At 34.8% G+C, this 24,165-nt stretch overlaps 1 protein-coding gene across 1 annotated transcript in view; it reads left to right on the top strand.

Annotated features, from left to right (window-relative positions):
* Positions 1–23,783, top strand: part of LOC114335164 (valine--tRNA ligase) — a 45,652-nt gene extending 21,869 nt beyond the window's left edge. The window contains exons 10-14 of the mRNA XM_050662648.1: positions 5,104–5,402; positions 10,136–10,465; positions 13,102–13,309; positions 16,474–16,804; positions 20,583–23,783. Of these exons, the coding sequence (XP_050518605.1) occupies positions 5,104–5,402; positions 10,136–10,465; positions 13,102–13,309; positions 16,474–16,804; positions 20,583–20,965 (1,551 nt within the window). The 3' untranslated portion in view covers positions 20,966–23,783. The remainder of the gene's footprint in view (positions 1–5,103; positions 5,403–10,135; positions 10,466–13,101; positions 13,310–16,473; positions 16,805–20,582) is intronic.
* The last annotated feature ends 382 nt before the right edge of the window (positions 23,784–24,165 follow it).

The following is a 24,165-nucleotide window of genomic DNA, read 5'->3' as shown; positions in this document are numbered from 1 at the left end:
CTTCAAGTCTTCCTTTCCATTGTTTTTTGTTGTACGCTACTTGTAGCCAATTTTTCCCGGCAGTTCATTTCAGATCATCTGTCCATCTCATAGAAGGTCTGCCTCTGGGTCTTTTGTGTTGGTATGGTCTCCAGGATAGAATTGTTCTGTGCCATTTGTTAAGATGGCTCCTAGCTACATGTCCAGCGTATTCCCATTTCAATTTTAATGATTTTTGTACCACATCGGTGACTTTGGTTTTCTGTCTTATCCATGTGTTTGTTTTCCTGTTCTTAAGTGATATGCCAAGCATTGATCTTTCCATCGCGTGTTGAGTGACTGAGTATGTTCATATTCTTTTTTGTGATTGTTCATGTTTGTGCCCCATATGTTAATATCGGAATAATGCATGCATCAAAAACTGTTGTACCCCAATCCTAGATAAATCGGCTTCAACATCATTCTTCCATCTTTTTCTAGGACGGCCTACTAATCGTCTACCTACTGTTCTCTCAAAAAAACACTGTATTTAACACTCACTCTTCCTCTGGTCTTACCACATGACCTACACATCTTATCAGGTTAGCTTTTATATGTCTGACGATGTTTTCAGTACCAAACAGAGTCCCTAATTCAGCATTGCGGCGCCTTCTCCACTCTCCTGTCAATTCATCTCTTTGAGGACCAAACATCATTCTGAGAACCTTCCTTACAAATACCAGCAGCTTATTTATTTCCCGCTGATCTTTCACTTCCATATGTAACAACTGGGCCAATAATTGACATGTACTGTCGTAATTTAGATTGTCTTTTTAGCAGCTTAGATTTTAATAATGATGATGGGGAGTGTAATGCTCTATTCCCCGCAGCTATCCTTGCTGAGACCTCTTTTTCTATGTGGTTGTGATCTGTAAATACCACCCCCAGATATTTAAACTCTTTTACAACTTCGTTGTGGCCATTAATTGTTATTTTATATAAAATAATAATTAGAAATAATAACAATATCAGAAAATGTTTTTATAACAACCGTGATTAGCGAAAAGTGCGTGTTTCAGACGTATATATAACAACAATAATAAAAATAAAGAAATGACGATTAACAGAATAAACGTCAAATGGATAAAAAGTATGAAAAAGGTATCAGAAAAATGTTTTATAATAACTGTCTAATTAGCGAATAGTGCGTGTTTCAGTCGTTTTATAACAACAATAATGATAATAAGAAAAAAAATTGACGATTAGTATAAGCGTCAAATAATGAGAAAAACTATTTAGTTGTGTTTATTGATTTCCAGTATAATCAATATTGAAATATCGAACAGTATTCAATAATAATAATAAAAAATATAATAATAATAAGATGCGAGATCATTCAATATTAGACTTACATTAAATCCAAAAACATCTAGTCGTCTTGTTTTTGAAAGCTTCTCTACCAGGGGCTTCACCAGGCGTTACTAATCCGTAGATATCTGCAAAGTGATGACGACTCTGCCTTTTGGATGGTTCCTTTTGTGAATCAAACGATTGGAATCCACCGTTGTCAATTAGGCTTTTCCGTGTTATAACAACGTTTCCAGATCCTACTGACTGCGCCAATTTTTATATCACAAAACTTTTTTGACTTAAAAAAATATTTTATTTTGAAAATACAAGAATTAAAGTTACATGTACTAAATCTAAATTATTACGAACCAATATTAAACACCGGCAAATGGTTTTATATGATTTACAAAATGCTGAGGTTGTGAGAAAGCCTGGACGTAGTAGTTCTCGCTGACATTGACATTGAAACTGGATGCGTCGGTTCAGATGGCTGACACCTAATATCTGCTGATGGGAAATAGGTAGGTATTTCATCATTAAGGTTGCTTGGTATAAACGGATATAACAGTAACTGTTATGTTCTGCCTAACTCTTGGTCTTGGATTTATTTCGCACTAGCATGCATTTCGTCATCTCTTCATTTATTCGAAGACCCAGATTACCTGTTTCCTCCTAGAGTTGTGAAAACACCTCTCCCACGTCTCTTGTAGAATGAGCGACTGCATCGAGATCATCAACACCAACAATAGTTTTGTTCCTCGACTCGCAAATATCCCTGTCAGTTCAGACGATATTTTGGATTAGATTAGATTATGTGAGGTCGTTAAGGCTATGCAGCCTCTCCACACTTCGACCTATAGAGATCTTTTGTGCATAAGTACCTTAATCTAATTAAACTGTAGGATGCCAATACTGCCGTCCTCAAATAAAACGCGGTATGTGCAGTCAACTTAAAGCCGAGAAACCGGCTCTCAAAGTTTTTTCTTAGGACTTTATATGTTTTGACAACTTTGTAACTCAGAACATGTTCTAATGTTAGTTGAACATTATTTAAAAATATATTCTTAAAAAAATCATGTTTTTATCAAAGCTGTAAATAAAAAGTCATATACCGCGTTTGAATTGGGCAGCGGACGTATTACTGGATCAGAAATAGTGCCATATCAGCATTTTATTTACAAATAGGATTTTTTACAAGGAATAATAGTTATCAAAAAAGAAAAATAAATAGCTTATAATTTTTTATTATATAGGTACGCAAAATACCTACATGTCATAAATGTTCAAAATACGAGGTCGCAACACGAGTCTCGATAAAAACGCGGTAAATGCGATGTGCTCAATTAAAACGCGGCAAGTACATGATACTCGCTAGCATATACCGCTTTTTAGATGAGTACTCTGTAGATACCGCATTTTAATTAAGCAACTATTGAAATTTAGCACATACGGCATAATCCAATTTGTTTATTTTGGTAGTAAATAAAATGATACCGCTTTCAGACATTGCAGAAGCAGAAATAAGGTCACAAGGAAACCACATATAGCAAAAACTCGATTTTCAATTTTTTTTGCAAATACCGCGTTTTAATTGGGGACGGCAGAATACTTCTGATGAAGTTGACAAAAAGAAAATTTAAATTTAAGGGATGAGGTCAAGTTTTTAAATTCTCGAGTGGATACACTTGAGCAACAGTTAAGAGCCAATGATGTTGAGATATGCGGAGTTCCTTTTAAAGATAACGAGAATGTTTTAAAAATAGTTTCCGAAATTGGTTCGGCTATCGATCTCCCTATAACCGAAGGTGATGTTGACTCTTTTTACCGTTCCTCAACTTTTCGTACAGATTTACCTAAGCCTATTATTGTAAAATTTTCTAAAAAAATTAAAAAGGATGCATTTCTGGCTGCCGCAAAAGCAAAACGTCGTCAAATGGTAGTTTTAGGGGATTGAAAATAGCAAATATATCTGACCAGTTATATGTTAATGAACACTTGACCCCTAAAAATAAAAAACTTCTACGAGATACGAAACTAGCTGCGAAATCAAAACAATACAAATATATTTGGACAAGAAATTGCGTCATATTTGTGCGAAAGGATGATAGATCCCGAATTATAAAAAATTCATGCGATGGGGATATCGAGAAGTTGGATTAAACTACATATTTATTTTTTTGACATTGTTTTTTGTATTTTTTTTATGGATATGGCTGGTGTTTCTAATCTGTCTTTTTTGTATCAAAATGTTAGAGGATTAAATTCAAAAGTTAGCATTTTATTTCGCAATATTCTTAATTGTGAACAAAACATAATTTGTTTAACGGAAACGTGGCTGAATACATCAATTTTAGGTGAAGAAATTTTTTCTTGTTATAAAGTGTATAGACGGGATAGGGAGACAAGTTCTTCTAGCAATATCCTGATAGTGATAGACAACGCATTCGCTCTAATTTAAAAATAATTTCTCTTGAGCATAGTAGACAAATTGTGGATGTCTTATTTGTTCACAAGGTCCTAAATAATAATGTAGATTGTATTGACCTTATAAATTTCCTGAAAATTCGTACTCCAAGCCACACTACTAGAAATAATTATACTTTTGTTACGGACCAAGCATGCACAAATTACTTTTTAAATTCACCTGCTCATAGAATGACAAATACTTATAATAAATTGTCTAGAGTTGTGGATATTGATATCTTCTTTCATAAAGCGGATATGATTAAAAAACTATTGAAGAATCACTTTCTTGAAACTTAGTCTTTTGGTGTATTCAGTCTTGTTATCGCTTATTTTCTCATTTTTTTTTCTTCTCTTTTGTTCATACATATTATATCATTTTCTGTATTTATGTTCATACTTCAATGAATATTTTTACTTTTAGTTTGTAGTTATATATCAGTTTGTAAAATTGTAAATGTATCTGAAATTCTGTAGTGGATACTTTTATGGGTTTGTCCTGTCTGTATCCCAAATAAAATAAAAAAAAAAGTTGATTAGGATACTAGGTGACTTGTTTCCCATGTCAGAGGGCGCTAAAGCTTCTAAGAATTTTAGTCGTTTGCATAGTGCTACGCAGTTGCATAGTATCTGTTCTACCGTTTCTTTTTTGTTGTCACAGAAATGACAGTTCTCACTATCTGATTTGCCTATTTTTTTTTGAGATGATATCTCAGAGAGCAGTGACTATTTTTATATCTGTTTTACTCATTTCTAGTAGGCGGTTTGTTGCAGTATTCGACACTTTTATCGGCCTTTTTGCTTGCCTTTGTCCTAGTGTGTTAGACCAGTATAGTGGTAGTTGATTGAGTTCCCAGATCCGGAGTTTCACTCACAAGTAAATGACTTTAGAGCCGTTAAGGTAGCTTTACTGTCTGATAAAATAGAGACTTTTGCCCTACGAGTGTCTCGGTTGAGACATTCTTGGGCACTAATGTCTATGGCATGTATTTCTCCCTGAAAGATAGTTGGGGCGTTTCTAAGAGATTTGGATAACCCGAAATTGGGCCCAGTAACTCCCACTCCTGCCCGTTCATCTATCTTAGATCCATCCATATACCATACGAGTGAACCTTCTTCCAGTTTCGGTTCAACTTCTTCATCCATTTGGTGTTTTTTTATGACCACTTCAAAGGGTGTTTTCAAAAATCTGTCGGCCTATCCTTAGAATTCAATGGAATTTCTTTCAAGATTTTTAGATGACCCACTAGATCGCCAGGTTTCGTTATTTATGATATTTTACCAATTGCATATTCTAAGAACAAATACTAACTAATCGGTGTTTTTGTTTAGAGCGATGATGGAGAATTTTGGGTATCCGGAAGAACCAAAGAAGAGGCATTAAAGAAGGCTGTGAAAAAATTCAACGCTAAAGAAGATGACTTAATCTTGACTCAAGATGAAGACGTGTTGGACACCTGGTTTTCTTCTGGTTTGTTCCCGTTTTCGATCTTCGGATGGCCTGACGAAACTCAAGATCTGCAAGCCTTTTATCCTACTTCTTTATTGGAAACTGGCCACGATATTTTGTTCTTCTGGGTAGCTAGAATGGTCTTCTTGGGCAAAAAGTTGTTAGGAAAACTGCCGTTTAAGTAAGTGTAATATACAATTGACTAAACTAAAAGTCGAAAGGCATGCACATCATAGATTTAATGACATCATAATCCACCTGGCTAAACTTTACGGCAAGCAAATTCAACAAATTTTTTCTCATATAGTAGTTTTTCGCTACCGTCAAGTTTAGCAGGAAAGCGCTGTTGCCAAATAAAAAACATATATGTATTTGCCACAGCAGCTACCGGCTACAATGTTTCTCTTTGTCTTTAAGAGTGTAAAACAAAAATAATACTCTGTAATATTAGTGTCAAAGTCCTCTTGTCCTATAGAAGGTTATGTAAGATTTTTGTTTATTTTTTCTTCTTCTTTTTAATCGACCAATCAAGGATAGGGAAGGGACGGTCAAGTTGGTTAAAAAATAAACTGTCGTTAAAATATAAACTAAATAAATAAAATAAAAATGTATACCATTTTTATTCAGTTGCAATGCGAAGGCAAATCAATCTTACTTTTCAATTAGAATACGGAGTGCAATCCAACTCTCTGAATCGCGATTTTCGATTATTATTGGAATCTCATCGGAGAGAGCGCAGGCTTGTTCTCCATATCCCAACTGACCAGCACCGAGACCTTTGTCCACACATTGCAACTGAAACAAATAGGGTAGGTGACTAGCGTCCTCTGGCAGTTGAAAGATGAAGTTTTTCAATCCTAATAGCAACAAATAATATTGAAAATATTAAAAATATTACTAAAAGATTTTTAAATTGAAAGACATATTGGTACACTTTCCTGGTGACACCTCCAAGGCTTCTACAATTTGCAAGCCAAATGGATGCTGCAGTGAAGACAAAGGGAAGGAATTCTACACTATGCAATTCACATCCCCCGTCTGCAGCTTGGAAATTTATCCCTAGAGGTTGTCGAACTGAGTACATAGCGGGGCTCAATGAAGAATCTAAACCCCTACTTAAAAGATACGAACAGCTATATGAAGAAGACCCTTTCTCGGAAGCGATAATACAGGCTGGGGAGGAAATGTTACATGCGATATCCGCCAACAGAACGGAAAGGTGGTGCAAGCTGGTCACGAGTCTGGACATGAAACAAAACAGCAGACGTGCCTGGAAGCTGATTCGGAATCTTGGCAACGATCCTGCTGCTCCAGCAGTCAACATGACAGAAGTCACACCCGATCAGATAGCCCATCATCTTCTAATGAACGGTAAGACGACATCAAGAAAGAACAAGGTGAGAGCTCAACGGAATATCGACGAAGAAAGAGATGTTCTAGGTACCTCTTTTTGTCTAGAGGAGATGAGAGGCGCGATCCATCAAATGAAAGATAATAAAGCGGCTGGCCTGGACGACATACGAACAGAGCAAATAAAGAACTTTGGACTAAAAACCGTAGAGTGGCTCGTAAAAATGATGAATTGCTGCATCCGTACATTACAAATCCCCAAAATCTGGAGAAAAGCTAGAGTGGTAGCCCTCTTAAAACCAGGGAAGGATCCGGCGGATACAAAGAGTTTTAGACCTGTATCTCTCTTGTGCCACCTTTTCAAGGCCTTTGAAAGAATGATACTGAACCGGATCGCAGAATATGTGGAGACTAAAATTATTCCAGAACAAGCAGGATTCAGGCCCGGAAAGTGCTGCTGCAGTCAAATTCTTAATCTCACCCAACATATTGAAGATGGTTTTGAACGGAAGGAAATAACAGGAGTAGCGTTCATAGACCTAACTGCCGCCTATGATACAGTTAACCATCAACGGCTACTCGCAAAACTCTACGAAACTACAAAGGATTTCCGACTAACAAGGTTAGTGAAATGTCTCCTCCAGAATAGACGCTTCTACGTAACGCTCCAGTCCAAGAACAGTCGGTGGAGGGACCAAAAAAATGGGTTACCACAGGGAAGTGTCCTCGCGCCGATTCTATACAACATATACACCAACGACCAACCCATACACCAACAAACAAGGCAATTCATTTACGCTGATGATACAGCGGTGGCAGCTCAGGGAAGAACCTTCAGTGAAGTCGAAGTGAAACTGACAGATGCCCTGGGAGACTTAGCTCTATACTATGATAAAAACCATCTGAAACCCAATCCCACAAAAACCCAGGTATGTGCTTTCCACCTGAGAAACAAGCATGCCCGAAGGTCGCTGGAGGTGGAATGGCGTGGTCAGATGCTGGAACACAACAAGACGCCAAAATACCTTGGCGTCCGTCTGGATAGAACTCTGTCTTACCGATACCACTGTCAAGATGTCAAGAAGAAAGTAAGTGCCAGAAATAATATCATCCGCGAGCTAACTAATACAAAATGGGGAGCACAACCACACACTCTCCGCACTTCTGCCTTGGCATTATGTTTTTCAGCCGCGGAGTTTGGAGCACCAGTATGGGCAAACTCTGCTCACGCAAAGAACGTCGACGTGGCTCTAAATGAAACGGTCCGTATAATATCGGGTTGCCTGAAACCGACACCTATCGAAGAGGTATACCCCATTGCTGGAATTGCTCCACCACCTATCAGGAGGAAGGTCACGTCAGAGGTAGAACGGAAAAAGCAGGAGACGGACCGAAGACACCCCTTATATGACCACCAAACTCAGCCAAGCAGACTAAGATCTCGGAAAAGCTTCCTGAAAACATCAAGATCCATCCCCGAAGCGCCAGAGACGCGCCGAATACACCTATGGCAAGCGTCAGCTACCGCGACACATTTTCCTCCCTCGGAGGAAATGGCTGCTGGACACAATTTACCGTATCCGACTTGGAAAGCGCTAAACAGACTAAGAACCGGCGTTTCACGTTGTGCTAGTAACCTGAAAAAATGGGGATACCAGGAGGACGATACCTGCGACTGTGGCGCGGTTCAGACCAGCCGGCATTTACTATCATGCACAGAGATGAGAGAGACCTGCACAGAACAAGACTTAATTATAGCAAATAACAGGGCCATCTATGTGGCCAACCATTGGAAATACAGAATTTAAAGTTGTTGGTGTTCCGGACACGGAAAGAAAGTAAAGTAAGCTTGGTAAAGTTCCAACGGAAAATGCTAGTTACTCTACGGAGTAATACGACTATAAAATAAAAATGTATACCATTTTTATTCAGTTGCAATGCGAAGGCAAAACAATCTTACTTTTCAATTAGAATACGGAGTGCAATCCAGCTCTCTGAATCGCGATTTTCGATTCTTATTGGAATCTCATCGGAGACAGCGCAGGCTTATTCTCCATATCCTAACTGACCAGCACCGAGAGCTTTTCCCACAAAAATGGTATACATTTTTATTTTATAGTCGTATTACTCCGTAGAGTAACTAGGTACATTTTTCGTTGGAACTTTACCAAGCTGCAGACGGGGGATGTGAATTGCATAGTGTAGAATTCCTTCCCTTTGTCTTCACTGCAGTATCAATTTGGCTTGCAAATTGTAGAAGCCTTGGAGGTGTCACCAAGAAAGTGTACCAATAAGTTTTTCAATTTAAAAATCTTTTAGTAATATTTTTAATATTTTCAATATTATTAATGTTGCTATTAGTATTGAAAAACTTCATCTTTCAACTGCCAGATGACGCTAGTCACCTACCCTATTTGTTTCAGTTGCAATGTGTGGGAAAAGCTCTCGGTGCTGGTCAGTTAGGATATGGAGAACAAGCCTGCGCTCTCTCCGATGAGATTCCAATAAGAATCGAAAATCGCGATTCAGAGAGCTGGATTGCACGCCGTATTCTAATTGAAAAGTAAGATTGTTTTTCATTGCAACTGAAAAAAATGGTATACATTTTTATTTTATAGTCGTATTACTCCGTAGAATAACTAGGTGCATTTCCCGTTGGAACTTTACCAAGCTGCAGACGGGGTATGTGAATTGCATAGTGTAGAATTCCTTCCCTTTGTATTCACTGCAGCATCCATTTGGCTTGCAAATTGTAGAAGCCTTGGAGGTGTCACCAGAAAAGTGTACCAATAAGTTTTGCAATTTAAAAATCTTTTAGTAATATTTTTAATATTTTCAATATTATTAATGTTGCTATTAGGATTGAAAAACTTCATCTTTTAAATAAATAAAATATAATTTGAAAACAATAATTTGACATTAAAATTTAACCTCCAATATTATGACAGACGTTAGTTACCATTTACCAACTCACCAAATATATTAATGACGTAATATATACTCGTCACTACTTCTAGCCAATGAAATGCTCGCTGTAATAAGAATGGCATGTCAAGAAAATCTGATTATTGTTTAATATATTTTTTCAGATTTAAAATATGGCAACAAGGGAAGAATTGCATGCGAGCCTTATCGTTTGATTTCGACCATAGCTCCGCGGAACAACGTTGCAAGTGACAAAATAACAATATTTCAGGAAACACAACAAATTGCTTTTATTGATGAATAATTCTGTAGGATAAATATTTTTTCCATCAAAATGATGTTATGTTTCAGTACAAACTTTTTGTACGTTTTCATTCAGTTAAAATATTATCATTGTGGCATGTGACGGCGCTTGAAGGGAGCAAGTGTAATTTGGCCTATCGAACCATTTAATTGAGTCAATAGAAAAAAAGTTATCAGACGCAATTTGGGCTGTGATATACATTGGATGTTTGTTTATTATATTTCTCCTCACGGTTCTTATTGTAAACAAATACTGTGTTTTTTCTTCCAAGGTTTTAAGATGTTTATAAAAAAATGTTTTTAAATAAAAATTTGATATTTTTTTTCTGTTTTTAGAGAAGTTTACTTGCATCCTATAGTACGTGATGCCCACGGAAGGAAGATGAGCAAATCCCTAGGCAACGTAATTGATCCCATGGACGTCATAACGGGGATGTCACTGGAAGGTCTTCAACAACAACTGATCGACGGCAATCTAGACGCTAAAGAAGTAGAGAAGGCTAAACAAGGACAGAAACAAGACTACCCTGATGGAATACCTGAGTGTGGTACTGACGCTCTTCGGTTCGCGTTGTGTGCTATGTGTTCTGGAAGAGACATAAATCTGGATATTATGCGTGTTCAAGGATACAGATTTTTCTGTAATAAGATCTGGAATGCTACAAGGTAATGACTTGATTATACTTTTATATCTTTCATTTTTTGGCACAACTACACTACTCCGATAAATTAACGCACCGTCGTAAAATTGGAACATTTTTTATGTCTCGAATTTCCTAAAGCTGTCCGATTTGAGTGATTTTTTTAATATGTTATAGCCTTATTCTGTAAGAATGTCGCTGTAATAATGCTGTTTCTAGATAGGTAAAATATCATTGTATACCGGGTGTAACAATCAAACTGTGTTTTTTTCTCAAAGTTCAGAATACCCTGTGGAATATTCTAGCGTTAATAAAATGTTGAAATTAAAACTCAATTGTAGCCTTACGCTTTTTTAACAGTTTATTTTTTGATTCATTCATTGTTACCAATATAAGGAGCCGACATCATGGTAGCTAAGTCTTTCGCTATGTAAGGTGACTGTTTGAACACACTCATCACGAGTCAAATTCGTTGTAGCGCGTTCCATTTCCACCAAACAACAACAAACATTACGGATTTAATTGAAACTTTAAATAATAAATCTACTACTTTCCACAACAAACGAGACACTTTTTGTCTGTTAACAAATTGAAATTTATCAAATTGTTAATTTTTTTTAACCTGATTTAGGTTTGTTTATTAAAATAAGCAGAAAATTAGGATATATTGACGAAAAACATGGCTAGTTGTTAAAGTACCTAACTTTTTTTTATTATTCAACATAAGCGATTGAATCAAAAAACAAATTGTTAAGAAAACGTCATACTATAGTTGGATTTTAATTTCGGTATTTTATAAATGCTAGAATATTCCACGGGGTTTTGCGAACTTTGAGAAAACCACAGTTTGACTGGTACACCCGGTATACAATGACATTTGCCGGTCTAGCAACACTATTATTAGAGCGATATTGTGAAAGAATAAAGCTATAACGGTACCCCGTCAAAATAGCCCCGTGAAAAAAGCTCCGACAAAATAGCCCCGACATAATATCCCGCACACAAAGTAGCTCCGAAAAAATAGCCTGCAGACAAAATAGCAGCGGAATAATAGCCCGCCGACAAAATAGCCCCGACAAAATAGCACCGACAAAATAGCCCCGAAAAAAAAGCTCCCTTTAGAATTCATCATGAAATAATTCCTTAAAAATACATTTTTCGGAAATGGTAATTATTCTCTATTCAGATGTTTATCTTAACCACATTAAATAAAAATTGTCTTTTCAGAGAACTCGAGTCCTGTCTTTCCTGCCTCTTGGAAGTTTGAACATTTAAGTTAAGCGAAAATCAATGTTAATTTATGATATAAACATTTTTTTTCTGTTTTCGGGCAACAGTAAAATACATTTTAAATTAAATAAATTAAATATATTCTTCCTTTTTGTCAAATAATTTAAATTAAAAAAAGTTTTTGGACACCTTGTATAAATAATTATGTAATTGTTTATAAGAGGCTGTTTTAGCCGGGGCTATTTTGTATGCGATCTATTTTGTCGGGGCTATTTTCTTTGCGGGCTATTTTGTGTTCGGACTATTTTGACGGGGCTGTTTTGACCGGGCTATTTTGACGGGTCACGAGCTATAACATATAAAAAAATCACTTAAATCTGACAACAGTAATTCGAAAGTAATTCAATTTAAAAAAAAACTAAGTTTTCAATATAATAGCACAAAACAACACCCAAAATTGTTATTCTACATCCCACCAGACTGAAAACAATGGGAACCTTCTCTGATAAATAGTTCAATCAATTTTTTAATTAAATCAATTTTGTTTATTTGCTCAACTGGTCTTAAGGACAACTTTTGGCAACTAGGACGTATGATCCTTTTTTATAATATTACACCAACTGACCAGGAACTTGATTGATTGATTATTTAATCATTTATAAGATTTAAAATAATAAAAGATAAAAGTACATAAATGAAATTAAAAAAAGACAAGATTTCTCCTCTATGGAGAATCGAACCACGGTCCCCACGACATGTAGACATACTCACCACTTTACTGTTGAATATGACTTTTGAATCGTGGTAACTGTCAAGTTATATTTGTCAGGTTGTCAGTTTGAGCTTGTCAGTTAGTAGTTCAGATTTCTTTCCTAGGTGGCACTAGGAGTTATCGTCCCGGAAAAACTGCGTTTCCGCTTGACGTATCGTCCCAGCATTTTACTAGATTCTTCTTAAGGTGCCTTTCTCCATTACTGAAGGTTGGCTATAACTACAGCAAATTGCTCTCTATCTTGAGCGGTTCTTAGTATCGAATGTGTGCCCATGCCCTCCCAGTCTGTTACATTCTTCAGCCAGGAGCATTTTCTTCTTCCTGGACCTCTTCTTCCTTTCACTTTCCCTTCCATTATGAGTCGTAAAAAGTTTTATTTTCCTCCTATGTAAATATAATTCGGTTTTCTGTTTTTTACAATATTTAGGAGTTTTCTCTCGCTCTAGCCATTACTTTTGTTTTATTTGTGTTTATATTCAGCCCCAAGCTATCTCCCTCTCTGGTTATGACATTCAAAAGTCGTAAACAATCAGCACTGTCCGCAAGAATAACGGTGTCGTCTGCGTATCTTAAACTGTTTACGTATTCTCCGTTGATTTTTATTCCTTCTTCAATATTCCTTTATTAGATTAGATTAACTAAAACATTATTTTTTTTAGATTCGCCTTGACATATTTTGCCGCTGATTTCGAAGCTCCACTCGATAATAAATTGATCGGAAATGAAAGTTTGATGGATTTGTGGATGCTTAGTAGACTAGCAACTGCGATTACTGATGCCAATAGAAGTTTCGCTGCTTATGATTTTGCTGCAGTTACCACAGCTATATATAACGTATGGCTATATGAACTCTGTGATGTATATTTGGTAAGTTTCCTAAATTTCACTCATGTATACTGGATGTGCTATTTATATTTGTAAATAATTTGTGTATATTGGAATAGCAAGGGGAACCATTATTAATAGGAGTGTACAAATACTAGCGCATGCGGATGACATCGATATCACAACAAGAAGAAAGGCAGAACTGGTTCAATTGTTTATGGCGTTGGAAGCAGCAGCAAAAATAATGGGGCTACACGTTAATACTAGTAAAACTAAGTATATGAAGGTGACAAATAATAACCAAGTAGCTGAAGATCTAACTGTTGGAATATACAGAGTGTCCCCGAAAATAGTGCGTTCCTTAAAGGTATAGGTAGAAGGCACAATGTAGAGCAAAAAAGTCTTATATCATTTTTTTCTAAATTGATCCATTTGACCAAAAGTCGAAAATACATTTTAATATGCAAACTGAAGTCTGGCAACAACGTGTAATTCAAAGACAGTCACAATACTAGGTTTGTAGGTCAGTAGTTGTATCCGATAGGTAAAATAATGTAAATATCAACCAAACCTTCTGCAGGGGTCTAGTGTTTACATTTTTTCACCGTCTCCGTGACCCTTCCCTCACATCAAACAAATCAAGAATTTGGTTTGTTTGATGTTATTGACATTTAATATTTGGCATAATTGGTTATCTAGTTTTATTCTGTACGAGAGTATTTCTTATTTCTTAACAAGTAGGTATTTTGGGTATTAAACAATTATATCCATTACTTTGTAAAGGATACAAAATGGGTAAAGTGTGCAATATTTTATGAATTACCCAGAGCACTAAATAGAGAGGCCTATAAATTTCTTGTAAAATGTTTTGCCGGTACTTCTTGAAGTGCCTTTGCAAACACGACGTGAAATGTGGTTTCGTCACGACGGAGCCCCAGAACTGTGAAAAATCTTCTGGATACCACGTTTAAAATTATTCCATATTTCAATAGATTTCAGAAAACCATTACGTAGGTACAAATAATTTTACCTAGGTGCATATACATGTAATGATATTTATAGGAATAAGGACAGCTGTGTTGCTCTAGAATAAAGTATTTTATTAAAACATGTTTTAATACAACATTTACAATATTTACCTAGAATAAAGAAATGACATTTAATGTCAATATTCCCAATCTATGATTATTTCTACAAATAAGTGAAAATAAAAGTTTCATAAATGCTTGACATTTCATAAATGACGACGTCTGTCAATCCAATCTCTTCTCAGCTAGTGACGGTTCACACAGACCATATATACTTATAGACGTTTCACGACCATGTTAATCTTTCGGATCGAATTAACGCCATCTCTTGATTGGAATGGGAACTAAATTGACAAATTTTAGTTACGTGGGAATTTCAACTTATAAATTTTGCGGGATTTTTGATGACATTTCGCAGGAAATTAAAACAACAGAAAGACAATTCAATGTTTTATTCAATATTTTACTGAAAACTTCAAATATTCCAATTTGTTTTCAAAATGCTAAACACTACTGCCATGTGTCACGTGAAAGCACTGATGTGTAATATTGAGTTGAATGAAAATTTTTGAAAAAATCTTGTTGGATGATTGTTTAGATAAATATTACCTTATAATCTTTTACAAACTTCCAAAAATATATAGGCCAGAAATGTTGATGACACACTTGTGTATTGGAATAAACTGTTTCAGGATCTATTATATTGTTTTTTTAAATGTGGAGAAACACAACACGGGATGATCAATGTAAACTAAAAATTCTACTCATAAAAACGGATGGTTAATACAATTGATTAATATTGTGATTAAATCTAATTAAAAACGTAACACCACTATAATAAAATAATTAAACCACAAACTGTAAAATAAAAAGTAAATAACAAATGAATTTAATTGTCAACTGTCAGTTGTTAAATATGACAAGAAAATTGACTGACAGCGACATCTCTGGATTGGAATGGTAACTAATTTGCTGTCTTGACCTTGACAATTTACGTGAAACGTCTATGAGTATGTATGGTTTGTGACAGTTCAGCAGGCCAGGAGTGTGTTCCGAATTTCTAACGTTGGCTGACTGCGTTCCAATTTGAAATTCCAATTTGAGATGACATCTTGGAGCACAGCAATATTAAAATGATGAAAGTATAATATGTAGTTTCATTACATACATTTTAGGAATTAAACCATAGTTATTTAAGTAAAAGTTATAATTTATGTAAAATTTCGAGCTCTAATTATAAAACCTTAATTAATTCAGATAATAGCAAAAATGCCACATTATTAAAGCAAGAAATAATTATTTTGCAGGTAGGTACCTACCAATGTCAACAACTCCAAAAATAACACCTCAAATAGTAAATATACAAGGGGTTCCATTAGGTTCAACAGTCACAATAAGTTCTTCTGCGCCCCGCTGCCACGTCATTTAAATTCATGAAAATAAAAATTCACTTATATGGAGAACAATGTAATTTTTTTCTTGGAAACGGTTAACTTTAGAAAAAAATGTTATAGGACTTTTTTGTTCTAAATTATGTATTCTATCCATACCTTAAAGGAACGCACTATTTTCGGGGACACCCTGTATACTTTCGAAGGAATAAGAGAGCTCATATATCTAGGCTCACAAAACAACCAGAGGTTAACATACGTGTATTCTAGCAATTACAGCATACTATGGATCAAAGAAACTTTTAACGTCACACATAGTTACAAAAAGAATGAAAATATTGATATACTGAACCCTATTGATATACTGAAGCACGTCCTCACAGAAAGCGTCAGAAACGTGGACGATAACAAAAAGCGGTAACAACGCTTAGGCTATTTTTGAGACGAAACGAAATGAGATGAAACCTTTGAAACACATTTATAACCAAAGACCGGATGGAGTGAGAAAAAAGGCAGACCTAGAGCACGATTTAAGGACCAATTGAAAAGACGACTTACGAGTATTAAGAGTACAAAATTGGAAAACCAAGACGAAGGATAGGAAGGAATGGAAGCTGATTATGGAACAGTCTAAGGCCCACCATGGAGCCATTGATGATGGTGATGATGATGATGACTGTGAATTGCCTGATTTATTCCATTTCTTACTATTCTATGAGCGTATACTCGATATATGCATTGAAACTTTGTAATGCATATTAACTAACCATGTATTTCTTATTTCTAGGAAATCTTGAAACCCGTGTTTGCCAGTGACGACGATGAAGCCAAAAAGACCGCTCAGATTACCCTGTACAGAGCTTTAGAAATAGGTCTACGTCTTCTATCTCCCTTCATGCCGTTCATCACCGAGGAATTGTACCAGAGACTACCCAGGCCGAAAGAGGTTGCCCAGATAGTGCCGAGTATTTGTGTAGCTTCGTATCCGAGCGAGAAGGAGTATTACAGGTGGAAGAACGAAGATATCGAAGACGAAGTGGACTTTGTACAGCGTGTGGTGAAGAGCATTAGGTCCATCAGGGGGGATTATAATCTTCAGAATAAAACAAAAACTGAAGGTAATAATATATGCATATTCTTTATGTTCTTCTCATCCAAGCGCTGTTCTCTATTTTTCCTCCAAATATGTTTATTAGTACTTTTCGTCCCCATATCTGCACCATTTCTTGTAGTTTTGTCCATGTCTCTAAGGCATTAGTTACTATAGGCCTAATAACCGTTCTGGGGGCAATGCTTTTAACCACTTTGGTGGCACTTAGAACCTTAGTAATTCGCTTAGGGAATTCTTTGTAACATACTTAAACCGTGTACCAAATTTCATTAAAATCGACCTAATAGGTTTTGCATAATAAATTTGCAATCTAAATGTTTTTAAAAAAGTTCAAATTTTTTAAAATCTTTCTGAACAAAAAGTAGACCATTTAGAAGTTGTCTAATTTTTTTACATATAAAGAGGTGCTCTACCTATCTAATACACTTTACAGAATTAAAATCGGATTATTTAAGGGGCCTCAGCAATGTTTTAAACTTATAAACATTTTTTTGGCTTATAAACAAATAGATTTGTTTAATATTAAAAAAATTAATTTTTAGCAATGCAAATAATTAAAACCGGTATAATTTGACTTAAACTTTCAAATGCTGTCAGCAGAATTGCTATTTTATTTTTTAATCAAAAGTTATTCGCGTTCAAAAATTGCAATTTTTCGAATTTTTGAAAGTTCCACTGCGCTTATCTCGAAAACTATGCATAATACGAAACAACTTGTAAGAACATTTTTTGCTTAGAATTACCCAAGAAATACAAAAAAATGTTTTATTTTGCGAAAAATCGATGTTATGTAATTCCTCAAGTTCTTTGTTTATAACAATCTTATCGACATCCGGATCAACTGTTACCCAAAAAAATCGTGTTCTACGGGTCAAAAAATACATAAAGCCCGTAGGAGGAGCCCGTACGGTACGGCCCAAAGGAGCCCGTAGCACCCCCTCCTGGCCACAGGACTAATTTGTTTATAAGCCAAAAAATTGTTTATAACTTTAAAACATTGCTGAGGCTGCTTAAACAATCCGATTTCAATTCTGTAAAGTGGATTAGATAGGTGGAGTGCTTCTTTATATTTAAAAAAATTGACAAATCTTTGTATGTTCTAGTTTTTGTTGTGCAATATTTTAAAAAATTTTAATTTAAAAAAAAAGTTTAGATTGCAAAATTATTATTAAAAATCTAGTAAGTCAATTTTAATGAAATTTGGTGTACGGTTTTAGCACATTACAAAAATTTTCTAAGCGAATTAGGAAGGTTCCAAGTGTAACCTAAGTGATGGAAAATCATTGAATAAGGACAGGCTTGTTTTGCCACCTTATTTTATATTTATTGCTATTTTGCAGCAAGGATGATAAATTAAGACATTATTAACCAATCGCTCTGATAGAAAATTTAATTGTCTTTGTTTTATTCCTATACGACTTTGTTCCGAAATGAATCGTTTTAAAGTTATAAGCAAAAAAAGTAGAAAAAAAAACGAAATTTTTTGAAATTTTTAAATATTTTATTTTTTTTATTAATGTTTCGGGCATATTTGAGAAGGAGCATAAATCAATTATTATTAACGAAATTGTCACCTAACTTTCTCTGCAAAAATCTGAATGCCACCTCTCACATCCACCTAAAAACAGATCCTTACTGGTCTACAAATAAAGAGAGAAAAATAATTTATCAGTATTACATTTTGCAAAAAAAACATGTTTGAAAAAATTAGAAGCTACTTTTAATAAAATATTTTTAATATTTATGTACATAAGGAGTTCAAAATTCCCTCCTAACACATTTATGCAAGCCTAAAAACGATCATTGAATGAGCTACTTACTCTACGAAGCATTTGTAAATTAACACATCGAAATACACTTTGTATTCTATTTTTCATCTCATCCCTTGTTGTTGGAGGTATTTTATAAACTTCATTCTTAACGTAACCCAAAACAAATCAGTCCAGTTTATTAAATTCTGGTGATTTGGGTGGCCACGCTACTGGTCCATTGAAAAATGAAAATATCTCGAAAACTAATAAATTTAGACATAGGGAATGTTATCTAAAAATGAAAGTACGGTAATGGTACTTTTCAATAGTGATATAAAATACAGGGTGTTCCATTTAAAATTACTGAGCAAATAATGTACTTGCGTTTTGACTCAACCTGTATTTGATATAAAGAAAATTAGCAATATCAATCATTCTTGAACATTTTGACAATACGTTAAAAAATATGGCATTAATAAACCATTGCTGTTTTGCTTATTTTTATTTATACAGGAAGTTGAACTTGTTACGATTTTCATATAAAATTGGTTATAACTTTGTAAATACCCTGTATAACATAACAAACCTTTATATTTTTGTGATGGAGAGGTTAACAGTATTTCGAATTTAAAATAAAATTTAGGGTGTTCCATTTAAAAAAACATAAGTTTGGTCTGCCACTGTGTTATCGAACACCCTGTAACATTCTAACTAATTTTGTAATGTGAAGCTCAAAGGTGGCTAAAATTTTTATTATTAATTTTTATTGCTATCTATTACTATAGGGGATCTATTGAGCTTTATCCCACTAATCAATCACCCTGTATAACGAAAAAGTCAAGAAAAACCCTTAAAATTGATATTTTCTTCAGAGAACTTCCAAATATCTGCTTTTTAATTTGACGTTTATTTGACAGTCGAACTTATTGTTTGTATAATAAATTTTATCAAAAATGGTAAATAAATGTTACATTAAGTCAAATATGTCGTATTTGTATCATATGTTTAATGTCAAAAATTTCAGGCGACTACGCTAGGTGTCGCGTCAGTCATGTACGGAGCGAGGCATCAACGCCAGGCATTGATGCTTTTTATGATATATAATTACTTTTCTGTTTATATTAGCTTGTAGCATCACCGTTTCCGGGAGGAAACTAAAGAGAATAGATGAAAGTGGATCGCCCTGCCTCCTTCATTTAATAGGAAATTGTCTGATATTTCATTATATAGTTTTACTTGGTTTTCTGTTCTTCGTAGTGTTAGTTGTATCATTCTAATAATTTCTGCTTATTTCTGCTTCAAGTAATTTACACAGGTCCTTTCTCTTTAGGATAGCTTTCCTCTAGTATCTCTTTGAGCAAGATACTTTCATTAAGTTTTTCCCTTTTGGTCGTATAAAAAATGGGGGTTTAACGGTATAACACAATATCTTGACTTTTCATATTTTGTCCCCCTATTACAGATTTCTTATAATCTTACTTTATATCTTTATTTTTGTAATTTTCCTAAATTTCTTCCAAGTGTTTTTCATTATATCTTATTTTCTTTTCTCTTAATATTTTTTTAGTTCTTTTTTGTTGTTCAGTGTACTAACTTTCAGCATCTTTTGATCTTAATTTCAGCATTCTTGCTCTTAGTTTACTTCGCTCATTTAATTCGTTTCGACATAGGCCATCAAACCATGTTTTCTTCATTTTTTAAATTTCTTCTCTACTGTGGCTGATTTTACACTACGTCTCTTAATTCTTCCCCGCATTTATTCTGAATTCTCTTTTTTGGTTTTGTCCATTTCCTCGTTGAATCCTTGTTCAGTCCTTTGAACGGAAAATAAAAAGGCTAACACAGCAGTTTAAAATTCATAGGAATCTGAGGCTTAGACTGGAATAAGCTGGCGTCTGATTGGCCTATGGGGGAGCAGTATGGCAAGAGCTTTTGGCTCAGTGATACTCCCCCATAGATCCCTACTGGAAGATCGTTGACGCCTAAATACCTGTGTATATAATTATATATTCTAATCCTTTCTATTTTTTACAGTATATATTCAGTGTAACGACGAAATGACAGCCGAAATCATCCTCAACTACGAATCAGCCCTTCAAACCTTAGCGTACTGCTCGAAATCACCGGTAAATGAAACAGCGCCCCCTGGCTGTACCATAATCACCGTTTCCGACAAATGTGAAGTCAATTTACTATTAAAAGGTCTCATCGAGCCTTCCAAGGAAATCACGAAGATCCAGAAAAAACTAGACTTCTTACAGACGACGAGAGAGCGGCTGAATAAAACCATGGAAGCTCCAGATTACGAATCGAAGGTGCCTTCAGAAGTGAGACACTCCAACGAGGACAAACTTAGCCAGACTAGCGCAGAAATTAGCCGACTAGAGGCCGCGCTCAGTTCGCTGAGATTAATGTAAAGTTTTTTATACCGTTTTATACCAAGCTTGTTAATATGTTTTTATTTATTTGTAGCATAATGAACAATGTTGCACAAAGAATATTGTATTTTCTTTAACCCGCTACATAGACCAGGGCATTTAGCTCAAAATAAATTGATTTTTAAATAGAGCACCTAGAGACTTACAAGTTTTTGCATTGGGTTCAGGATTATGTCAGGAAAAAGTCTACTATAGAAAACTGGGTGGAAATGCATAGTTGCATAAGTGCATAAATTGAAACCATTTCCTCAGGTTTGAAGGATTATTTTCAGTAATCTGTATTTAGTGCCGTTTCTCATTATGTGTCCGTATACAACTTTCTCCTTGTAATCGTATACATCCCTTCTCTTTCTTTCCCCATTCTTTGGTCATTTGGATTTGAATGTATAGTCACACCTCGAAGGTTTTAAGTTTTTCTCCATCGCTTCAATGAGTGTCCAGGATTTAACTCCGTAGTATAATATTGAGAAGATATAACATCGTAGGAGCCTTACTTTTATCTCGAGATTGAGGTTGTGGCTTTCAAAGAGTTTGGACATGCTTTTGAATGCACTCCTAGCCTTCTTTATTCTACATTTTACTTCTTGTGAGTGATCCCATTGTTCGTTTACTATTGTTCCAAGTTAGGTAAACTGTTTTACTCGGTCCACTGGCGTATTCTTGATAAGCAGTTGGACGTCTGTAATTTTATTTTTCCTGATGACCATAAATTTAGTTTTTGATATGTTTACTTGTACTTGTAGTCCAAATCTTTCACTTACGTAATTTACTTTGTTGATTAGTTGCTTTAAACTGTCTGCAAAAATAACGCTATCATCTGCATAGCGGATGTTGTTTAGGCGTTCTCCATTTAGAAGTGTTCCATGGTCGAAATTTTCCAAGGCTTTGTTAAATATTTCCTATGAATATAGGTGAAAGTATACATCCTTGTCTAAGCCCTCGCAGAATCTGGATCGCTTCCGTCGGTTCATCTTCAAGATTTGTTCTTATTGTGGCTGATTGGTTCCAGTGTAAATTTTGTATTATACGCCGGTCTTTAACAACCATTTGAGCTTTTGTTAGAACATCCATCATTTTTCAATGTTGAACTGTATCAAATGATTTTTGGTAGTACACAACCCAGGCAACCAAACAACGTTTTTATAACGTAGATAACACGTCGTAAAAATGACCAATTAACGTGTTTCTAGACGTAGTACTGACGTTGAAAATTACGTGTATTTGTCTCATCGATTTGAGGTCATAATTGTGACGATTTTAAAACGTCATTGTACCTACGTTTTTTTCACGTCGAGATGGTGACGATTTTCAAACGTCAAAAAGATGACGACTTTTACACGTCGCCGTCGGTAAAATCAAGTCTTTAATACTTTCAAAAAGTGACCTCTTTGAGATGTTTCAAAATAGTATAAAAAATAGGTAACATGAAAATGTAGGCTACAAATTAATTTAATTAAACTCGATAACACATAATTAGTTCATTAACAGAAAATATACATCAAAAACAAATAAGCATAACCTCAAATAGTTGACAAGAAGAATTACTGCATTAAACTAACTCGCTAAGCAAAAACGAATAAAAAATTAACACGTTTCTTCAAATATCTAAATCTAAATATCTAAATGAAAAGTCTTATTTTATCACACAAGACACAAACCACGTAAACAATAAATGAGAAATTTCTTATTAACAACGTTATAAACGAAATTGTTTGGAGTCAATACAAACTTGAATACAAACAAGCTTTTTAAGCTCCTCCCAATTTTGTGACGTCAGACTTGGCTGTCTAAAATGAAAACTTTTTTAAACGTATTTTAACGTGATTAATCTTACGTATTTAAAATCACCTACAAAAGACGTATATATGACGTAATGTTTAAACACATGTATATATTCAACCAAAGTTGACGTTTCCTCGACGTTATATGAGGTCACTTGGTTGCCTGGGAAAGCAGGTGTAGATATGGAATGAGTAGATTATAATAATGTGCCTCTCGCAATGTTAACAACAGCGCAATGTCACTAACTGTACTAAAAACTGTTAAAACTTTTGGTTAGTGTACGTAAAAAGCTGTAGCTCTCTATTCTATAGTATTTTTACTACAAAAGCGATATTACGTAGGTGAAAATTTTTAACGTAAGAGAACTGTCAAAACATTAGAATGTGACTTTTAATTATTGCCATGTTTATAATAAACATGGAAATAATGAAAAGTCACATTCTAATGTTTTGACAGTTCTCTTGACTTTTAATTATTGCCATGTTTATAATAAACATGGAAATAATGAAAAGTCACATTCTAATGTTTTGACAGTTCTCTTACGTCAAAAATTTTGACCTACGTAATATCGCTTTTGTAGTAAAAATACTATATGTACCTATTATGCAAAGTTGATCAAATCAAAACAACCTACTTCTTTGCCTAAAAACATGCGGGATATATTTTACTTTCACCTGTGAGAGACTACGACGTATTCTTTGCGCAATTTTGTTCAAACTGTGACTATAGAGCATAATAATTATATGTTCCCTCGTGGCTATATAACTGATATTTTGTCAAAATTTTAAAGTTTAAAATTGCTGCAGGCAGCAATAGTTTAGTAATTCAACGTTTTGAGCTATACAGCCATGTTTTAATAATATATTTATATATAAGTTGCTGTAGTAGGATGATAGCCTTGTTCACTGAAACCACTTTTCAATTTTTATACTAAATAATAGCCCCAGTATTCTGCCCATACCAAAAATGTATCCTTTCATAACTGACACAATGCTGAAATAAATATTTATACACATTAGTTGTTTTATTTTGGACACTAGATCTTACAGAGGGGCAAACGCGGACTCTCTTCAATCCTGACCCCCGGAGGGAGTGTAGTGATGTTGTGTATTGTACGTCTCCAAAGATCTCTATCTCAGGTCATTTCTTTTAACTCATGCTGGCGCGGATACAGGTGGGTCAACGGGTCCATGGACCCCCCTATTGTATTTAGTCTTTAAGTATTTTTTTATTATTTTTTTCTGTTAACTCTAAACTTTAAGCCATCAGTACAACACTAAATTACACGACAACCGTTTCGAAAGAATTGAAAGAAGCCATAAAATCTAATAAAACACCCTTCTCTGAAAAATCATCTGCAGGCGCATTTGTTTGGGTACCAGTGGAACCATAAAAAC

This window comes from Diabrotica virgifera, chromosome 9, assembly GCF_917563875.1.
Source record: "Diabrotica virgifera virgifera chromosome 9, PGI_DIABVI_V3a".
In the NCBI taxonomy this organism is placed as follows: Eukaryota; Metazoa; Arthropoda; class Insecta; order Coleoptera; family Chrysomelidae; genus Diabrotica; species Diabrotica virgifera.
Note: the sequence above shows the minus strand (reverse complement) of the source record. Positions and strands in the feature narration are given on the sequence as shown.